General features: G+C 33.0%; 1 protein-coding gene across 1 annotated transcript; it reads left to right on the top strand.

The window, feature by feature from the left end:
• Nucleotides 1-17334: 17334 nt before the first annotated feature.
• Nucleotides 17335-17916, top strand: LOC145958755 (uncharacterized). The gene is made up of 2 exons (XM_083076290.1): nucleotides 17335-17664; nucleotides 17785-17916. The coding sequence occupies exons 1-2, from the start codon at nucleotides 17335-17337 to the stop codon at nucleotides 17914-17916; spliced, it is 462 nt and encodes a 153-aa protein (XP_082932416.1).
• Nucleotides 17917-19919: the final 2003 nt, after the last annotated feature.

The following is a 19919-nucleotide window of genomic DNA, read 5'->3' as shown; positions in this document are numbered from 1 at the left end:
GTTTTTGGTAAGTTTGCTGAACCCAATTATTGTCTTGTAGTTCATGTCTTTCTGCTAACTCATTCCATAATCTTTCAAACTTTTCTGGGGTATAATTACTGTACATTACTCTTTTGAAATCCTTCCAAAAATTATTATTCTTAACATTCTGACAGACATTTTTTTGCAAATGCCATGAACAAAGCCTGTGTGTTGCTTCTGGAAATACCTGCTTAATTGCCTCTCTCATTGCACCATCTCCATCAGTTACTACAGCTTTTGGTTGCTTATTTGACATTGCATTCAGAAAGGATTCCAACACCCACCTATATGCCTCGATACTTTCATCAAACAATAGCACAACCAAATATAACAATTTGAGCATGGTGGTTTTTACCAGAAAAAATCACCAATGGCTTGTTATACTTATTCTTCTTATACGTACTATCAAAAGTAAGTACATCACCAAAACATTGAAAATCACTTTTGCTCGTACCATCAACCCAAAATAGGTGTTTCAATTGACCCTCAGATGATATCATGTACCTTGAAAAAATAATGGATCATTATCTGCCTTGCCTTGAAGATAACTTAAAGCAGCTACTACATCTCCATCTTTGATCTTAAAACGCTTACTACGCTCAATATGATTGAACAAATCTTTTTTGTTAAAGTTAAGGCCGATATGCCCACCTGTTTGGTCCAACATAAAACCCATTATATGGCATGTCCTAACACCTTGGGCATGTAATGAATCAACATGAACTTTGTCTGCAAAAGTCAAACCACGGTATGTACAGATTAATTGCACAAAATTAGAACCACATAGATTATGATTATGACCTTCCTCAAATGAAACAACCTTAAATTTAGAGGTTTGACGATCCAAACGCACACGTAACTTTGCTTTGCAATCTGTACGAGATAGTGGTCTATGTTCTTTTTTCCTATCATCTCTCATCAAATGTTTTTTGTCTCTTAATCCAGCTTTGTTGCATAAATATTGTCGCATCACAATATTGTGCTTATCATCATAACCTACCTCATCTTTTCTGATCCCAAAACCATGACACTTAGCATAAGTGAAATAAAATTTATAAGCAGCATTTTTACTTGCAAACTCCAATCCAAAAATATCATCTGCCGTCAGATCAATATAACTTTTGTATACATCTTTATCACCACCTCTTCATCAATTTGACTATCTATATTAATTAATTTTTCAACCTCACTACGGTTACAATCAATAAAACCATTTTCATTCAAATTACACATTTCTTTAATTAAACTCATCCATCTGCATAACAATGATAAAAAAAATAAAAAATACACAATATTATAAATGTACTTGTTATTCAGTCAAAACAAATAAAACCTTTTAATAAAATTAACATGCATTTCATACTTTCTAACAAACTTCAAAATAAATCCCCTTTCGAAGAGTAACCTCATACAAATGAAGGACAAATCTAATTTCGAAGATGAAGATGATAAAAATGAAGCAAACACAGTAATAGAAAGAAAATGACTAACGAAATGTCGTATGTGGAAGGGAGGGTACACGGTGAAGATACCGTCTTTGCTGGACCTTTTGGTAGGGAGAGTAGGTTTTGGACCACCGGAGACCACAGAATGGGAGATCATCGGAAACAAAAAACAACAAAAAATTAGAGGTGCTTGCAACAAGATGCGACAGAGACAAGAGGAAAAATGAAAATGAAAAGGGTAGGAACGGAGGTTACACGGGAAACTTACCGTCTTTGATGGAGCTTTTGGTAGGGAGAGCACCGGAGCCACAGAGATGCGCGACAAAGAAGATTAAAAAGAATCGCGAGAGAGAAGATTGAAAAATGAAAATGAAAAGGCAGGGAGGGAAATAAAGAAGATAAACCATATTTAAATAGACCGGGGACTATTATTTAAAAAGATATAATTAATGAGAGTTAAATAACAAATATTAAAAGATTATTAAAATATACAAGTTCTGACAAAATAAACACATGTCATCCTTTATGTGGTCCTAGTCACAGAAGGTTTTGGTGTCCCCTAAAATAAACTTGCACCAAACGAAATGCCATTTTATAAAGGTTAGGGTGTTGAATGCCTCCAAGATATTAATTACGAAATTAATAAATAAATAAATATTTTCATTATATTTTTGGTTCTAACTGGGGTGTTTAGACTTTTAGAAGTTTTGATTCTCGTATTTTAGTTAACTAGATTTCAGATTTTTATGCTTGAGAATGAGAAATGAAAAGTATATAAAACTAAAATGATATTTGTTACTCCAGAAAATCTATCTCGATATAGTACTCGAATTACACACCAACAACATGGTAAGGCCTAGCAAGAGGGGAGTGGAACTCTCGAGATGGAATCGAAAAAAATAAACTTTAAAGTGGACGACCCTAAGATGTAAGCCAGGGAAAAAATACGAAACTAGGAAGCTAGGACAGTAAAAGAGACCTCGAAAGAATTCGAAAAATCGAAAGACGGTTACCAAGAATTAGAATATCAAGTGGTTGGGAGCAGTTCTAAGAAGCCAACTAGTAACCGTTTCGACCCTTACTCGAAAAAATGATGGAACATGGGAACAGCGGTTGAAGGGAGTTACACAAATCACGTAGTTAAAATACTCAACGTCATGTATGGATAAAATTAACCGTCTACGTTAAAGCTCTATAAATAGAAGATACTCTCACTTAGAGAGGTCGGAACAATCATACTTGAAAATTCTCAAGCACTTATTGCTTACGCTTATGGTTTCCAAGTGCGAGATTGCTAGGTATAAATTTTTGACCATTCTTTTATGTTTTTAGTAGGTACTTTAGTTCACTGTATTGTAATTTCTTTCATAAGATTAGGATTAATGTTTATCTAGGGGCTTAATGTTTGTAATTCAAAAATCTAGTAAATTCATTATGATTGTGTTGTTGATATTTATGTTGTCCATTCGATCTATTTAAGTATTTGCATGCATGAAACATATTTCGTGATAACCATTGACGAGTGTTTGGAGATCCATGCAAGATAATTTATTTCTTTTTATATCTAGAAATATAATTGTGCATACTTGTTGGGGTTATACTCGAACAAATATATGTAAGACTACTCGAAAAAACATATATATTCGAGGCTTGCTCGAGAGTTTAGAAAGAGTGGGAGTTGACTTGAAGTTTGTCGACAGTTGAGACGCCAAAGAGATTCTAGATAGTAATTTCCCATAAAAAGTCATTCGAGAATCGAAGAAATAAAGATACGTGGGGCGAGTGGTTACGAGAGGTTACACAAGTTACGAAAGAATCACGCAAGTCACGTAGTGGACAGTAGTTATGTACCCCACGATGAACTTGCATACAATTAACTGCTCCTAATTAACTCTATAAATACAAGAAGTAACCTCGTTGTAAAAGAGGTAACTGCTCCCAATTAACTCTATAAATACAAGAAGTAACCTCGTTGTAAAAGAGGTCAGAAAATCATACTTGATAACTCTTACAAACACTTACTCCTTACGCTATGGCTTCCACGCGCAGGATTGTTGCTGGGTATGACTTCTTGGCCATATTTTCTTTCTTTCTTTAGGATTAGCTTAGTTTCGTTTAAATTATGTAGTTCGTAGTTCGTTATTTTCTTAAAATCATTATACATTATAATCCGGCAATTATGTGAATTGAATGATAATTTATGTTATCAATTTATATATCATTCACTCAATTTATTTGAACGTCTACATACATGAGAATTGTTATTTAGTAATTATTGATGAATATCTAGTAATAAACAACTGTTAGTAATTTTGTATTATTCTTATCTCTGTTCTCAAAATACTTAATTTTACATACCTAAACTGAAAATTATGCTAGTTTTAATATAAAGAGCCCATAAACGAAAATCCACGACAAATAATACTTGAATTGAAATTTTACTAGTTTGAATAAAAAGCACCTACAAAATCTTGACAAATAATATTGCATTAATAAGAAAAAGATTAAATACAAAGAGATTAGAGATTACACTATTAGAATAGTGAAAAGTATATTTTAATTAGTTATAAGATATAAGGTAGTTTTTTAAAAAATATACTATATAATTAAAATAAAATTATTGTTATTAACTAATTTAATTATTTATTTAATATGATAAATTAAGAACGAAAGTAGTCTGATTAACAGAGTGAGACCTTACTGGAAAATCATAAAGCTATTAGTAGCGGTACTTGAGAAGTTAAGAAGAGGAGCAGCATCTTTGAAATGACTTCACATATTAAGAAGAGCAACCAACAAATTACCACACTGACAGCAACAAGTGTCCTTTATTGGGACTTAAATAATTCAAACTAGTGTCTCGAGCATCCACAACACCCACACTCCCTAAGTCGTACTTTTTCTCCTCTCATTTATTTTTTTAATTTACCCAGTTATTCCATGACTTGTCAAATTATATTTTAATATTTAAAAGTAATTAAAATTAAATAGTACAAAAAAAAATACATTGAGCCTAATTCATGAGTGTACACTATAATATATAGTATCTTTAACCGCTAAAAATCTATTTTAGTCCCTTATAAGAATTGTTTGTTTCAATTTAATTCCACTTTTATTTTTTGTCTTAATTTGGTCCCTAGTAAAATAATTGGTTGCAATGTGAGACTTTCGTCTAAATTATTTAAACGGAGTTAACTGTTGATCACGTGGATGCCACGTAGATGCACGGGTGGATGCCACGTGGATGTCACATGGATGCCAAATTTTTTGAAAACACCTGGAACTAAAACGGCCCGTTCTGAAACCAGAACGGGCCGTTCTGGGTGCATACTTGGTATGTTAATTTTGCATCTGAAACGGGCCGTTCCAAATGCAAAATTAACAGACCCATGAGTACAACCAGAACGACCCGTTCTGGTTTCAGAACGGGCCGTTCTGGATGTAGAACAGCCCGTTCCAGAACTATAATAATTTTGAAAAATATTTTTTTATGATAAAAATTTTAAAATTACTTATTTTTATAAAATACAATTGTCTTATAAATAGAGTGATAACTTTTCCTTTTTCTCTTTCTGTCTGAAGAAATATTTAAGTGTCACTTAATAATTTTTTGCAACTTATTTAAAATTAGAGGAATAAAATGATAAAAATTAATAGGATAAACATAATGAAATTATTAATTTGTTTTCTTTTAGTGTCCTCTAAATTTTTACACTCATTTAAAACAAAAATATTTTATATGTTATTTTGAATTAATTTAACGAAGTATCATATGATTTTTAATTTTTTAAAAAAATTTATAAATTTGATCAATATATGAAAAGTTTTTTAATTTAACAATTAAATTTTTAAAAATTTGATATAGAACATTAATTATTAAGTAACTAAATCTATCAGGACTTAATCTTGAAGTAAATAAATTTTTTCTTCATTAAAAATGAAGATAATTTTACCAAAAAATAAAAAACAATTAAATAATAAAATAAAATATATAAAAAATATTAATGTATTTATTATATTAGATATAACAAGATAATTAAAATATAATTAATAATATATATTTTATAAAATTATTAATATTTTATATATAAAAAAAAAAGAATGAAAAAAATTTTAGTGAGGACAAGTGCCCCCACTATGATTAATTTAGATTCGTCCCTGCATGTGGTTGTATGGTGAAATGTTAGTCCTGTGTATCCTCTTCCTTTACTTCAGGTTCTACCTCTTCAAGAACAAGTTGTTGTGTTGGGGTACATCGTTAATGACTTCAAGAAAAAATACCATGTCATTTCATCCTGTACTGTATAGTGTCAATTTGGTAATAAATGGTTTACTCCAGTTTGACTAACAATGAAATAAAATCTGTTATCATTGTCTTTAGTGATACACTGCATTGTCCTTAATGATATACTGTATAGCCCAACTGTTTAGCAATTGAAGTTATCAATTTCCATTGACAATATTATCAAATTCAGTGTTTGAAATGCTTTGTACTTTGAGTCTTTTTCCTTCCACGATTCACAACCGTGAACTATAATCATTAACAATTTGTGTTTAACAGTCTGGAACCAGAATGGCCCGTTCTGAAACCAGAACGGCCTGTTCTGGTTGCACTTTTAGTGTGTTAATTTTGCACCTGGAACGGGCCGTTCCGGATGCAAAATTAACACACCAAGAGTGAACCCAGAACGGCCCGTTCTGGTTGGTTTCAGAACGGGCCGTTCTGGTTCAAGGAATTTTAAAAAAATTGTGACATCCACTTATGTATCTACGTGGCATCCACATACATGCCACGTGGCCAACAGTTAACTCCGTTTAAATAATTTAAACAGAAGTCCTACATTGCAACCAATTAATTTATTAGGAACCAAATTGAGACAAAAAATAAAAATGAGACTAAATTAAAATAAATAATTATTATAAGAGACCAAAATAGGTTTTTAACCTATTTTAAGTCAAGAATAGTCGTATATACAGTAGGAAAAGAAATTGCAGAAGCAATAAAAGGAGAGAGAAAATAAAAATCATTCTCCAATAAAATAACAACAGGTAGGCTCCGTGATTTTCGTATAGTAAACTTTTCATTCAATGGGGGCAGGCATGGCTCTGGCTCCCCTATACAAAAAAATATAATTATTTGAAATTTAGTTAAAAACAATATATTAATATCTTATATTGTTAATGATTTTATGATTTAAAAGAATGATATTTATAAATTAGATAAATAATATGATATATTTAATAATTGCAATTTAGTTTTTATTTAAATATTTTATTAAAAATCGGACTCCTTTTGTACAGTATTCTGGATTTGTCTCTGAACAGTTTTCTCAAGTTAAATGTCTGTTTAAAATTTCTCAAAAATAAAATTAAATACACTTTCTTTTGATAAATGATTAAATATACTCTTAGTTCATAAATTTTATCAACTTAATTTTATTTCAAGACTCTGAAATTTTTTTTTTAATTTTTTTTTTAAATCATGAACAAAAAACTTAAATGTCAGGGTCCAAAATTTTACTGAAAAAAATAAAGATTAAAAATAAAAATTGAAAAAATCAGAAATTAAAAGCAAAAAATTGGTAACTAAATGTATATATAATCCTTTAATAAAAGGATTATATATATTTTATGATAAAGAACACGTACATGTCCACTTTTTTTTATAAAAAAAACACACACACAAGTAAATAGTTTTTTTTTGGTATATCTCCTTGAAAGGTGAAATTGAAACAACTAATTGATTTCAGTGGTTAATTGAGGACGTAAATAGTATCAATTCTTTGGAAGCGGAAGAAAAATTATACAAAGCAAATTACAAACGTAGGAAATCAAACTATTCCTACTGTAATACTACTACTATCTAACAGCTAGTCTAATGTCAAGTAACTCATAGACAGACATACATCCTCATCATTCAAGCTCATATTTTAATTACCTTCATACATATATATTTACATATTGATTTTCCCCTGGTAGGTATGTTTGAGATAAACCGTAATTTTAATTATGTAAATCCGCATTTATCAATATCATCATTGTTAAGCTCTATTTATTTTAGAAAGAAAACAATTAGAAAGATTAGTGAGAAAATGTATTAAAAGATTAAAATTATTCAATGTGGTTGGTTTACTATATCTAAACATAAAGGGTTTTTTTTCCTTCATTTTTTCGTTGATGATTGATAAATGCATCAGGCAGCATGAGCAGTCAATTGTAATAAAATGAGTATACATATAATCCTAAATATAATTAATGCTGGTCACGAGTCATGCTAGATGCTTCAGTTGAAATAGATCGATCATGGTGAAAATTATGATTTAATGAGCGGGGTCAATGCTGATTAAGGTGTTTAATTTGTGATCATCTCACATTTGGAAGTTACTAATCCAAACTTACAGTAGCGCAATAAAAATAATAAGGAAAAATCAGTAGTGAGAATGCATAAACATTACGTGTTACAAATTATGCTTTGATTAATTAGCATGCATAAGTAGTAATAGTACTCACAAGATCGAAGACCTATATATATATATAGCATAGCACCTGATACAAGAGTGGCAAACACTATCTTATAAGCATTAATTAACAATTTTTTTGAAAAGAAACAGATGGAAAGTAAAACAATTTGAATGACTCGTGGCTATGGTGCACTCATACTCATACATTCTACTAATTAGTTGCCACCACCAACTCCACCACCAAACCCGGCACCACCCCCAACGCCAAATCCACCACTAGCTCCAAAACCACCACCACCACCAAATCCACCACCACCACCTCCACCTCCACCTCCGCCAACTCCTCCTCCTCCTCCTACTCCACCGCCAGCTCCAAACCCTCCACCACCACCTACACCACCACCGCCGCCAAATCCACCTCCTCCTCCTGCACCACCACCAACACCATGGCCAAGTCCACCACCACCACCCGCTCCCCCACCAATGCCGCCACCAACACCATGGCCAAGCCCACCACCACCACCTGCACCCCCACCAATGCCACCGCCAATTCCATGACCTAGTCCACCTCCACCTCCAACACCACCACCAGCTCCACCGCCAATGCCGCCACCAACACCATGACCTAGCCCACCTCCACCTCCAACACCACCACCAACACCATGACCTAACCCACCTCCACCTCCAACACCACCACCGCCGCCAGCTCCACCGCCAATGCCACCACCAACACCATGACCTAGTCCACCTCCACCCCCTAGACCACCCCCAACACCATGACCAAGCCCACCACCGGCACCACCACCAAGTCCACCTCCACCTCCTAGACCACCACCGGCACCACCACCAAGTCCACCTCCACCTCCTAGACCACCACCGGCTCCACCACCAATGCCACCACCTATTCCATGACCCAAACCTCCTCCATGACCAATGCCTCCACCCACACCACCTCCAATGCCACCACCAGTTCCTCCACCAAATCCACCACCGCCTCCTAGACCTCCACCACCACCTAGTCCACCTCCACCTCCTAAACCTGCACCTCCACCAAAGCCACCACCTAGGCCTCCTCCTCCTCCTAAACCTCCACCACCACCGAAGCCAAGCCCACCATGCTTAATCCCTGGCCCCAACAAATGTGGTGGATGAATCAAATGCTTCTCATCCTCAACCTTTTCAACCTCCCCCACTACAGTGCCAAGTACAATGCACAAGCCAAACACAACCACAACGCCATTCCAAACTACTTTCATTGTGAGGAAGAAGAAAAGGAATGTGTAACTGAACTGAGTGCGTTTTTTGAGCAATGAACAAGTGCTTTATATACACTGAAAGAGTAGATACCACAGTGTGAGAAGGTTCACTCAAATTACTCAGCTGCCACTTTCGAAGGAGTAAATGAGGCTCATCTGCCTATGCCTGAGTGATTTAATGGCCCAACTGTCCTCGTCTCCAACGCGCTCTGAAATGAAGTCACTGTTTCACGATACCATTACAGGGTTTTGACCACTTGGGTGCTGCTTTTTCTTTTCATTTATTCCATTTTCAACAATTGTCTGCATGCTTCCGTAGATTCCTTCTTTCTTATTACGCCAGTATTAGTTGGCCATTATGTCAAACATCTTGTACACTATTAGGGTTTATTCACCTTCTGTCACCGTTATTAATGCCTTCCTCTCATAATCATTAATGCAGCAACCAAACAGCGTCCTATCTACAGTAGACTCTTCTGCACGCATCTCTCTCTCTCTCTCCCTCTAGCCATCGGACAAAACGTCAGCAACATACAAAATTTAAATATTTCATCCCACTTTCACCTCATTTTCTCACTATATGTCTCTCCATTTTTTACTACATCACCTACTTTTCATTTCTATATATACACCCCTAATCCACCCCCTAAATCAAAATGTAGTGGACATTAATCAATATTTAGCCAGAAACATAAGAGTATGGGGTGGATCACGACGATGTGGAGTGTTTTTATGAAGAGAATAATTATTGTTGTGATATGAGATACGATATGATTGTTATCTGTATATGAGATGCTATGTTAAATGCTATAAGATGATATCAATGAGGACAGAGAGGATCTACCATGTGCCATGTGATGTACGTGTAAGACTATTTGCATTTCTTGTAAACATGCACGGACAAATGTCCCATTACATTCATGCAACTCCAAAATTGTGAAACAAACAACCTTTTGCAATGCACACAGTTTATTTGAAGTATTTTGTAAAGGGGTAATAGTGATGATGATATTTTTTTCTAAAGTATTTGTAAAACGATGACAGTGATAAGAATAATTTATTTTTATAGATATTTACTAAATGTCATGTAATTGACCTCGTGTATTTTTTTCTCTCCCTTTTTTGTACTTCATTAGTGTTATTACTGTTTAAATTAATATTTTTTCTCATTTTTAGTCTCTCACTTATTTTTATTCACCAATATTAGTTCCTTAAAGAGACTATTTTTTGTCTTTTTGTTGCTTATTTTTATCCTCTTAAAAATGAAAAAATTAATATAGAGACAAAATCGAATTCTGAAGTAGTTGAATGACGAGAAACTTGGTTAATCCATTAATTTTCAAAGTACAGTATTTTAAAAGAAAGCATAACGTTGCATAAGACAAGCTGTCAAAAACACACACTGCATAAGACGAGAAAGAAATAAATTCATTCTATTTTTTATTGAGAACGGCTACAAATAAATGAATAAACTAAGTTGGTCTAAGTTTTACGGGCCTTCCTCTTTTTTCTTTTTAAATAATTTTCCCATCTCAATTTGCCAACTACAACAAGTCAAACATGTTCATTTGTGTGTGTTTTGAGAGAAATTAGCAATGAAATCATTTCCTCGCTAATATAAGGCATGTTCATATGTGTGTGAGACCTGAGAAATGACTAAACCACCTTCCACTATACTATACAATCAAAACATGGATGCGAAATAGCATTTATGATATTAACACCAACATGAGTCGGTCATTTACTACAGGAATGCGAAATATATAGCTATATAAATTTGTGATGATTATTAGGTAATCAGTTTAAACGAATATAATGAAATTGATCGGTGAATTCAAACATAAGATCCATTATATTAAAAGTTCTCTTAATGGTTGATCTATGCATAGAGTCTTTATGTTAACATATAGCTCAAGAGACGTGTTCCACTATAATGGTTGAGCAATGATACAAGTATTTGTAGCACGACTACCCTCATTTAATCAATTGGTTGTCAATCTAGAAGTTTGCTTATCATCTACATGCTTTTCAGGGTAAAGGTGGTTAGAAAATGGTTTGTATGGAACCATGATAGTAGAAACTATCTATTGTGTTTATAAATAGGGATATTAGTAAAAGGGATGTTGTTTCATGACTTACATATTGCTTGTTTTAGACTGCAGTAATTTGTGTGGGGAAAAGGATAAATGTTTTTCTTTTAATTCTTTGTACTGTTATATATGTTGTTCGGATTGAATATCTCTTGTACCTTTTATCCTTTTCTTAAATAATATTTTATTTTGTTAAAAAAAATAGAATACTTATGGATTGGAGGGAGGTGGTTAAAACCATATTTTTTGTTTGAGGGAAAAATTGTTGAAATATAATTAAAGTCACGCATCATTCAAACAAGAGAATAAATATTAATTTATATACACAAATTCTCATTAGTAAGTGACATTTTAGAAGATAATTAAATTAAAAGCAGAATCATGAGTGAATTGAGGACTTAAACTTAAAATGGACAATATTTTATCATGTAAAGACATATATGTGAATGAATCTCCTATATACAACAAGTAATATAAAAAATAATGATTTCGACTAAGTTATCAATTAGATGAATATGATAGAATTTGACGGCTATATTGCTATAGGCCATTATTAGTTTATTTCAAACAAGATTGAATTCTATAGGCTATTATTAAATATACTACTATAAGAAATGTTAAAATATAATTCTTTATTTGATGGGATGATTATTATAATATAATTGAACATGATTAAAACAAAATGATTCACTGAGTTTATAAACACGCACAATATATATCTCAATTAGTAAAAAACTTTTTAAGTGATAACTAAAATAAAATAATAAAATTTAAATTTAAAATAAATAATACTTTATTAATATAAAAATAAATGTGTTTATAAATTCACTTACTTAACCATTTTAACAGCAAATAATATGGGGTAAACTTTAAAATTACATTCACCGATTGACTCCGAGGAATTTTTTGTTGTTGTTGAAATATCATTAATGAAAGAGTGACAACGAAATATGGCGAGGGATCTCTCTTGCAAAATCGTCCGAATTTGAGGAAAAATAAATATTTTAATTATCGAGGGAATCATTTCATCACAAATGTGTAGCAATTTACTGGACGAATTCACAAATCTATCATAAAACCACCGTGATCTTAATTAAAAAATGGTTTTGATTATTATTTTATATTAAATATATTTTTTAAGTGATAAAAACCAAATAAATACTATTAAAAAGTATATAATGTTGAATTAATATTCATATTAATTAATGTTATAAAGATATTTAACTAATTTAAAATAATATAATTTTAAAAACTAAGATTTAAATATATTTTATTCTCTGTTACATAAGTGACTTTTGATTTTAAGTCCTATAAATTTATTTTATTTTTTATTTTTCATTCCTGTAAATATTTTTTGTCCTATTTCAGTTTCTTTAGTTTGGAAATGCATTATTTTATTTTATTTTTTATTTTTCAAGTAGTTTAATAATTTTTATAATTGTTTTTAAGTAATATCTGAAGTACTTTAAATATTAAAAGTAATGTATTTTTGAATTATAGAACTAAAATAAGACAACAAAAATTAGAGGAACTAATTAAAATCAAATTACAATTATTTTAGAGGGATTAAAAACATATTTTACCTAACTTAAAATCATTAATTCTGGTCCATATAAAATGAGAAAGTTTTGGTTAATGTGAGAAATAATAAATAAAAATATAGGTAATTAGATTGTATTTTAATGGTTAAGATTAAAAAAGTTTCATGAGTTTTTTAAAGAGTAATGTGATTATCGGTCAATTGATTTTTAAATTTTCTTTGAATCACTTTAATTATAATGATAATACTAGAGTTTAAATTTAGAATCTTGAATATATTACTCAAATTTTTTTTATTAGGCGAACTTGAACTTATAATATATATATATATATATATATATATATATATATATATTCTAATATTAAAGAATTTGAGTTAACATGAAATGATTTTTTTATATATATAAAAAAACAGTGTTACAAACAAGACAAAGCATGAAATGAAACACGATATGAAGTTTAAAAAAATGCATATTGTGTCATCACTATCTTAGGATTAAAAGCAAAATCTATTATGCCAAATCTTCCACATGAAATGAGAGACCAATACATAAGATTTTACACACAAGGAGTAAAAGGTGTACAAGACCGATATGATTTTTTAATGTGAGGATAAAAGTGCAAATGGACTAGCATTTGAGTCTTTTTTTTTACTAAATAATAAGTATATTTAAATTTAATTGTTTTTTTTTAAGAAATACAAAATGTATCCAAATAGATGTGTATTTTTTTAAAAAAAATATATATTAAACTGAAATTAACATGTACTCCTTCTAAACTTATATACCAATTTCACATAAATTAAGATAGTTAATTAAATATATTTAATTTTTTTAATTTCACATAAAATATACACTATATTTACTAAATATTATTAAGTACACGTATAATAGATTGTGTTCCCATTTAATTTTTTAGGGATATTTTTTATTTAACAACGTTAAATCATATTGTCTTGATTAAAATTTACTTTAGTTAAAAAAAATTGAATATCTTTTGCTTATATATAGATTTAAAAGAAATAGGTCAATATTATTTTACAATACTTTATATAAAGCTATACTTTATTTTCAGTTAACATTTTTTTTAAGACAGCTTCACTTCTAATTAAATTCATACCACACACTTATAATGGTATATTTTCATCTTAGTTTAAATAATTTCTAAAATCACTCATTCTCCTTGTATTAGAAAAAATAATTCTTTCACAAATGTGTATAAATAAAAATTTTAATTTTTGTAGTATCACACTAAAATTTATATACACTTTAACGAATAATAAAAAAAATTAATTATAAATATAAATTTTAGTGCAATAAAAATACATTACCTCAATAGACGTTAGCCTAATAGACGAGTTACACCAATAAAAATACGGACACAAGAGATTAATTATACCACTAAAAAGGCGAATACAATAACATGACACTGCCTGTGTTTTTCGTGGTACTAATAATGTTAATTTATGAATGAAACTTTAAATACTAATAATTTTTTTTTACTTAATAAAAGGAGCGTTCAAAATTAAATTATAACTCAAATAAAAAGTTGTCACAATAAACTGAAAACCGATAGAAAATAAAAATACGTGATTTGATTTCATTTTCTATTTTACTAAGCACACGTTTGGTTACATGTTTAAAAAAACGTAACCATGATTTCCTATTTTTTAAAGCAAAATTTGATAAACAAGAAAGGTCTTACTTTTAAGTTAAACGAATTTTGCCTAGCAAAAAAAAAAAAAAAAAAAAATTAAACGGATTTTAAACGGCAAATCAAATATGCTGTAAATCACATGCTTCAATTTGATTTGCGATTTGAAAATATAAATTGATTCAAATCAAACCGTTACTTATATTGGTATGTAAATATGTTTTTTTTCTTTCACATGTATAATGTGAAACTTAATACAATTTAGTATGAGATTACTTAAATTATATTAAAAAAATAATTTCACAAAAGCAATAAGATATGGTCCTAAATACATTGTAAGTTTGTAATTTCATTTTTTTTTGAGTTTTAAACAAAATGATATAATGTTATATATTTTAAGTTGATTTTTAATCAATAAATTTTTAAAACACAAAATTTGAATCAAATTAGACAAAAAAAATTGATTTATTTTAAAATTCATATTACATTTGAATCAAGCATAATCGAATTATACTTAATTTTTCATTTGTTTTAAGTGATTTTTAGGCTATGGAGAAAACTAGGCCTGTTAGGGTTCTTGAGAATGACGATAGCTCTTGTCAATGAAGTACCTAAAAAGTTAAAACAAAGATGGATGGTGTGTTGGGCGACACGGTGGGTGACACGGAGATGACTAAGGATGATGGTGTGGAGATTCTACAATCCGATATAAGAAAATCTTATGCGGATAGTTTGCTCACTACAGAGGGTGGCAGAAATGTTCTCTAATTATAATTATTTGCTGAAAGAGATGGAGGATTATGATGATAGGTTTTTAGAAGATAATAATAGGACGAAAGATATGGAAGGTGATCTTTATCCATGCCCTAAGATACAGGTTTCCCAAGAGGAGTTTGAAGAATGGTGTGCACCATGGAGGAATGCGTTAGTCATTAACGTACTGGTAAACGTGTCTCCTTTAAAGCATTAGAATCTAAGATTCAACGTGATTGGGCCAAGCTTGGAGCAATGAGAATTATTGACATGCTTGATGAGTACTTCTTGGTACAGTTTAAGGAGGAGGAAGACTATCGACATGCGCTTTATGAGGGCCCCTAGAGAATTGCATATCACTATATTGTTGTTCAACGATGGAGACCGTTTTTCACTGCTACGGCTACCAAAGTCAGAAAGATTGCGGTGTGGATCAGGATTCTTGGTTTACCTATTGAGTTATACCATGATCGATTCTTATGGAGGGTGTGGGAATTAAATTGGGGACGATGCTTAAAATTGATGAACTTACGTCCATCCATACGAGAGGTAGGTTTGCAAGAATCTATGTGGAAATCAACCTGCACAAGAAACTTGTGTCAAAGATTGATGTGATGGGACATGTTCTGAATTTGGAGTATGAAGGTCTCCATTCTATATGTTTTTCTTGTGGGAAATATGGTCACCAACAGAGCCAATGTGTGGAGAAACTAGTGGAGTCACCTGCCGCAACGATGGAAGAAGCTAACACGAGGATGGAACCTATGCACGAGATGAAAGGTAGCAAATATAGGAATCACACAACAACTCCCACCGAGGACGCGGTGGCCGTGGATCCGAAGATGGAAGGCACGGCGATAGTTACTAAAGGTGAGGTGGTAACAACCGAATCAGCTCCAGATTCGGAGGCTATGTATGGCCCTTGGATGATAGTGAAACGGGGAAGGAAATCGGGAAAAAATATCTCTCCTAAGAATAATGCAAAAATCATGCAAAATCAAACTGAGATAAGTAACTTGGGATTGAACTTATCTCAAAACATACACTCAACAGAAAATTGGCAAGCAGATGTTAAGTATTCTAGTGGACCTACTTTGAAGACACGTAATCAAGATAAAATTCGCAACCAGATGGGTGGCAAAAATCCCCAAAGACAAAGAGGCAACTCCTCTTCTCATATGTTGCACGGGAGTAATAAGGGTTCGTCGACGAAACCGATGACCATTGCTTCTAAAATGGTGACATATGCTACAAACAAACAGGTGGGACCCTCATCTTTGATTCAGATGTCTTTGAACCAAAACCAACGTAACTCAGTAACAAACCAACAAAGGAATACCCAGGAGGTTTTACAAGGGCTAAAAGGAGTCTCTTCAAGACTCTTACACAATCACCCCTCATTGGATTGGCAACAGGTTACCACGCAAGTGCTTGGTCCTGATGAAGAAACCCTTGCCTTTGCAATGGCGTTAAGAAAACATTTCACAGATGGAGTTTACCGGCCTAATAAATCTGAGATCTCCTCTAAGGATACGATTGCGGTGATGCAGCAAAGTAATTATAGGGTGTCGACGCTCATTCCTACAAATAGTGCTCAATGAATTTGATGACATGGAATTGTAGGGGTGTTGGTTCAAAAGGTTTTTCCTTATTAATGAATGATGTTATAAAGGAATACGATGTGGGTATTTTTTTTTTATTTGAAACTCACGTTAGTGGTACAAGAGCTATGCAGGTTGCTCGTCGGATAAAGTTAGATAAGTTTCATATTGTTGACGCTCACAGGCATGCAGAAAGGATTTGGTGTTTTTGGGACTCCCTAAAATGGAGCTTAGAAATAGTGGCCCAATCCAATCAGTATCTTTATGTCAAGGTTATCAAGGGAGATTCTCATTGGTTTTGTACATTCGTGTACGTAAGCCCACATCCCCAATTCCGTATTGGTTTGTGGAGGGATTTATGCAGGCTGGCTAATGGTTTGGACCGACCATGGGCTCTCATGGGGGATTTTAATGATGTGTTGAGAGATTATGAAAGAAGTAACAATTTTGGTAATAGAAGGTATCGAGGAGATGATGCCTTTTGCGATTTTGTTCACTAGTGCAACCTTCTTGATATGGGCTTTCAAGGATCTCCTTATACCTGGCGAAGAGGCTCACTATTTGAAAGATTGGATAGAGTCTTGGCTTCTTTTGAGTGGCGGGTGGACTTTCCTAAAGCTGAGGTCACTCACCTTAACCCCTTGAAGTCGGATCATGTTCCTATTTTACTGAAATTATCGCCCCCCAACGTCGTTTGTGGTACAAGGAGACCATTTCGTTTTGAGGCTGCATGGCTAACACATGATAATTTTCAAGAAGTTGTTAAGAAGTCATGGTCGTCAAATGAGGGATGGAATGAGAGGATCAAACACGTTCAGGCAACTTTCTTAGAATGGAACAAATCTGTATTTGGTAGTGTTTTTAAACAAAAGAGAAGACTTCTCCATCGCTTACACGGTATTTCACGAACTTTGTTTTATGGACCTAATAGGTTCTTAGAACATCTACATTCTTAATTATGGCAGGAGTTTGAGACAATCCTGCAGCGTGAAGAGGTTATTTGGTTTCAAAAGTCTCAATGTAAGTGGTTGACTATGGGGGATCGTAATACTCAATTTTTCCATGGCTCAACGGTGATTAGACGCAAGAAAAATTGAATAACAAGACTACTAAATGAGGAGGGACAGTGGATCAGCAACCAGCAGGAGTTGGAATCAATGATCACTAGTTTCTATGAAGATCTTTTCCATGAGCCTGGGGTCATATCCCCTCTTGTATTACTAATATGTTTCATGCTCTCTCGAGTATGGAAATTGAGGAGATTGATAAGGAGATAAGCAATGAGGAGATATTAGCCATTGTTAAAAGTATGAATGAGTTTAAAGTGCCAGGTCCAGATGGCCTTCAGGCCATTTTCTATCAATCTCAATCGAATCATGTGGGACCAGAGTTATGCAATTTTATCCGAGATATCGTCGCTCATCCAGAGAAGATTTATGAGATCAATGATACACTTATCACCTTAATTCCCAAAATGGAACAAGTAACCCAACTTAAACATATGCGTCCTATTAGTTTATGTAATGTCTCCTACAAAATTATAACAAAAATATTGGCGCACCGAATTAGGGGACTCATGGACAAGCTGGTCCATCCAAATCAATGTAGCTTTGTTCCCCATCGGAACAACAAGGATAACATTATCATAGCTCAAGAGGTCATCCATTCAATGAAGTCTAAAACTGGGAAGGTTGGTTGGATGGCAATCAAGATAGACCTTGAAAAGGCTTATGATAGATTAAATTGGCTATTTATCAAGGAAACTATGGAAGATGTTGGGTTACCGCAGAAAACCATTAAGCTTATATGGAACTATATATCCTCATCTAAATTAAGTATGCTTTGGAATGGAGAGGTGTTGAAGTCCTTTTCTCCTTCTCGTGGGGTGAGGCAAGGTGATTCTATATCCCCATATTTGTTTGTGTTGTGTATGGAGAGGCTCTTTCATCTTATTGAAATCACTGTGGCTCAGAAACTATGGAAGCCTATTTGACTATCTCGTGGAGGACCTGCATTATCCCACCTTGCCTTTGCAGACGATTTAGTTTTGTTTGTAGAGGCAAACATGGATCAAGTTGAAATAATACAATCTTGCCTAAGTCTTTTCTACAATAGCTCGGGCCAAAAGATTAGTCAAGATAAAACAAAGATATTCTTCTCCAAAAATGTGGCTGGAAACGTGAGAAAAGAAATTAGCTCATCATTTGGTTTTCAAAGAGCCGACAATCTGGGTAAATACTTAGGTATCCCGTTGCACCATTCAAGAGTGATCAAAAAACTTACCGTGGAATCATTAACAAGGTCAACCAGAGACTTAGTATCTGGAAAGTGAAGAACCTTTCTTTTGCTTGTAGGTTAACTTTAACCAAATCAGTTCTTGTTGTTCTTCCATCGTACACCATGCAGGTGGTTAGGTTGCCTCGTAGCATTTGTGATGAGATTGACAAAATATGCAGATAATTCTTATGGGGTGATAATTCTACAATGCGAAAGATTCATACAGTGGGATGGTCAACGATTTGTCAACCAAAACCTCAAGGTGGACTCGGGCTTAGGAGGATGCATGATGTGAATATGACTTTCATGATGAAGAATTGTTGGAGTTTGATCGTTGATAGGGACAAACTTTGGGTTCAGGTTTTTTTATCCAAATATGGATGTCTAGAAGGCATTATCCCTCGAATGGAGAAAAAATAGAAGATGTCTAATCTTTGGCGAGGTATTTGTGAAGCTTGGCACCTAGTGAAACCTCATTTAGATGGATAGTTGGTGATGGATCTAATGTGAACTTCTGGTTTGATAGATGGGTGTCAGGTTTAGAACCTCTAATCTAGTCAGCAAGGTCCTTCATTCCAACGGGAGAGTTATTAAAGAATGTGGGAGACTATGTGAATACGCAAGGTGAATGGGAGCTGAATAATTTACAAAGTAGCCTCCCTAGTGAGGTACTTGCGGTTGTTCTAAGGATAACTCCACCACAAATTCAAGCTGGAAAGGATCGAGTGATTTGGAATCTATCAAATGACGACCAATTCTCGTTAAAGTTTGCATATAAGGTAATTGGATCCATGCAAAATCCAACTCATCAACATGTGTTTAA

This window comes from Cajanus cajan, chromosome 6 (assembly GCF_000230855.2).
Source record: "Cajanus cajan strain Asha chromosome 6, NIPB_CcT2T_4, whole genome shotgun sequence".
In the NCBI taxonomy this organism is placed as follows: Eukaryota; Viridiplantae; Streptophyta; class Magnoliopsida; order Fabales; family Fabaceae; genus Cajanus; species Cajanus cajan.
Note: the sequence above shows the minus strand (reverse complement) of the source record. Positions and strands in the feature narration are given on the sequence as shown.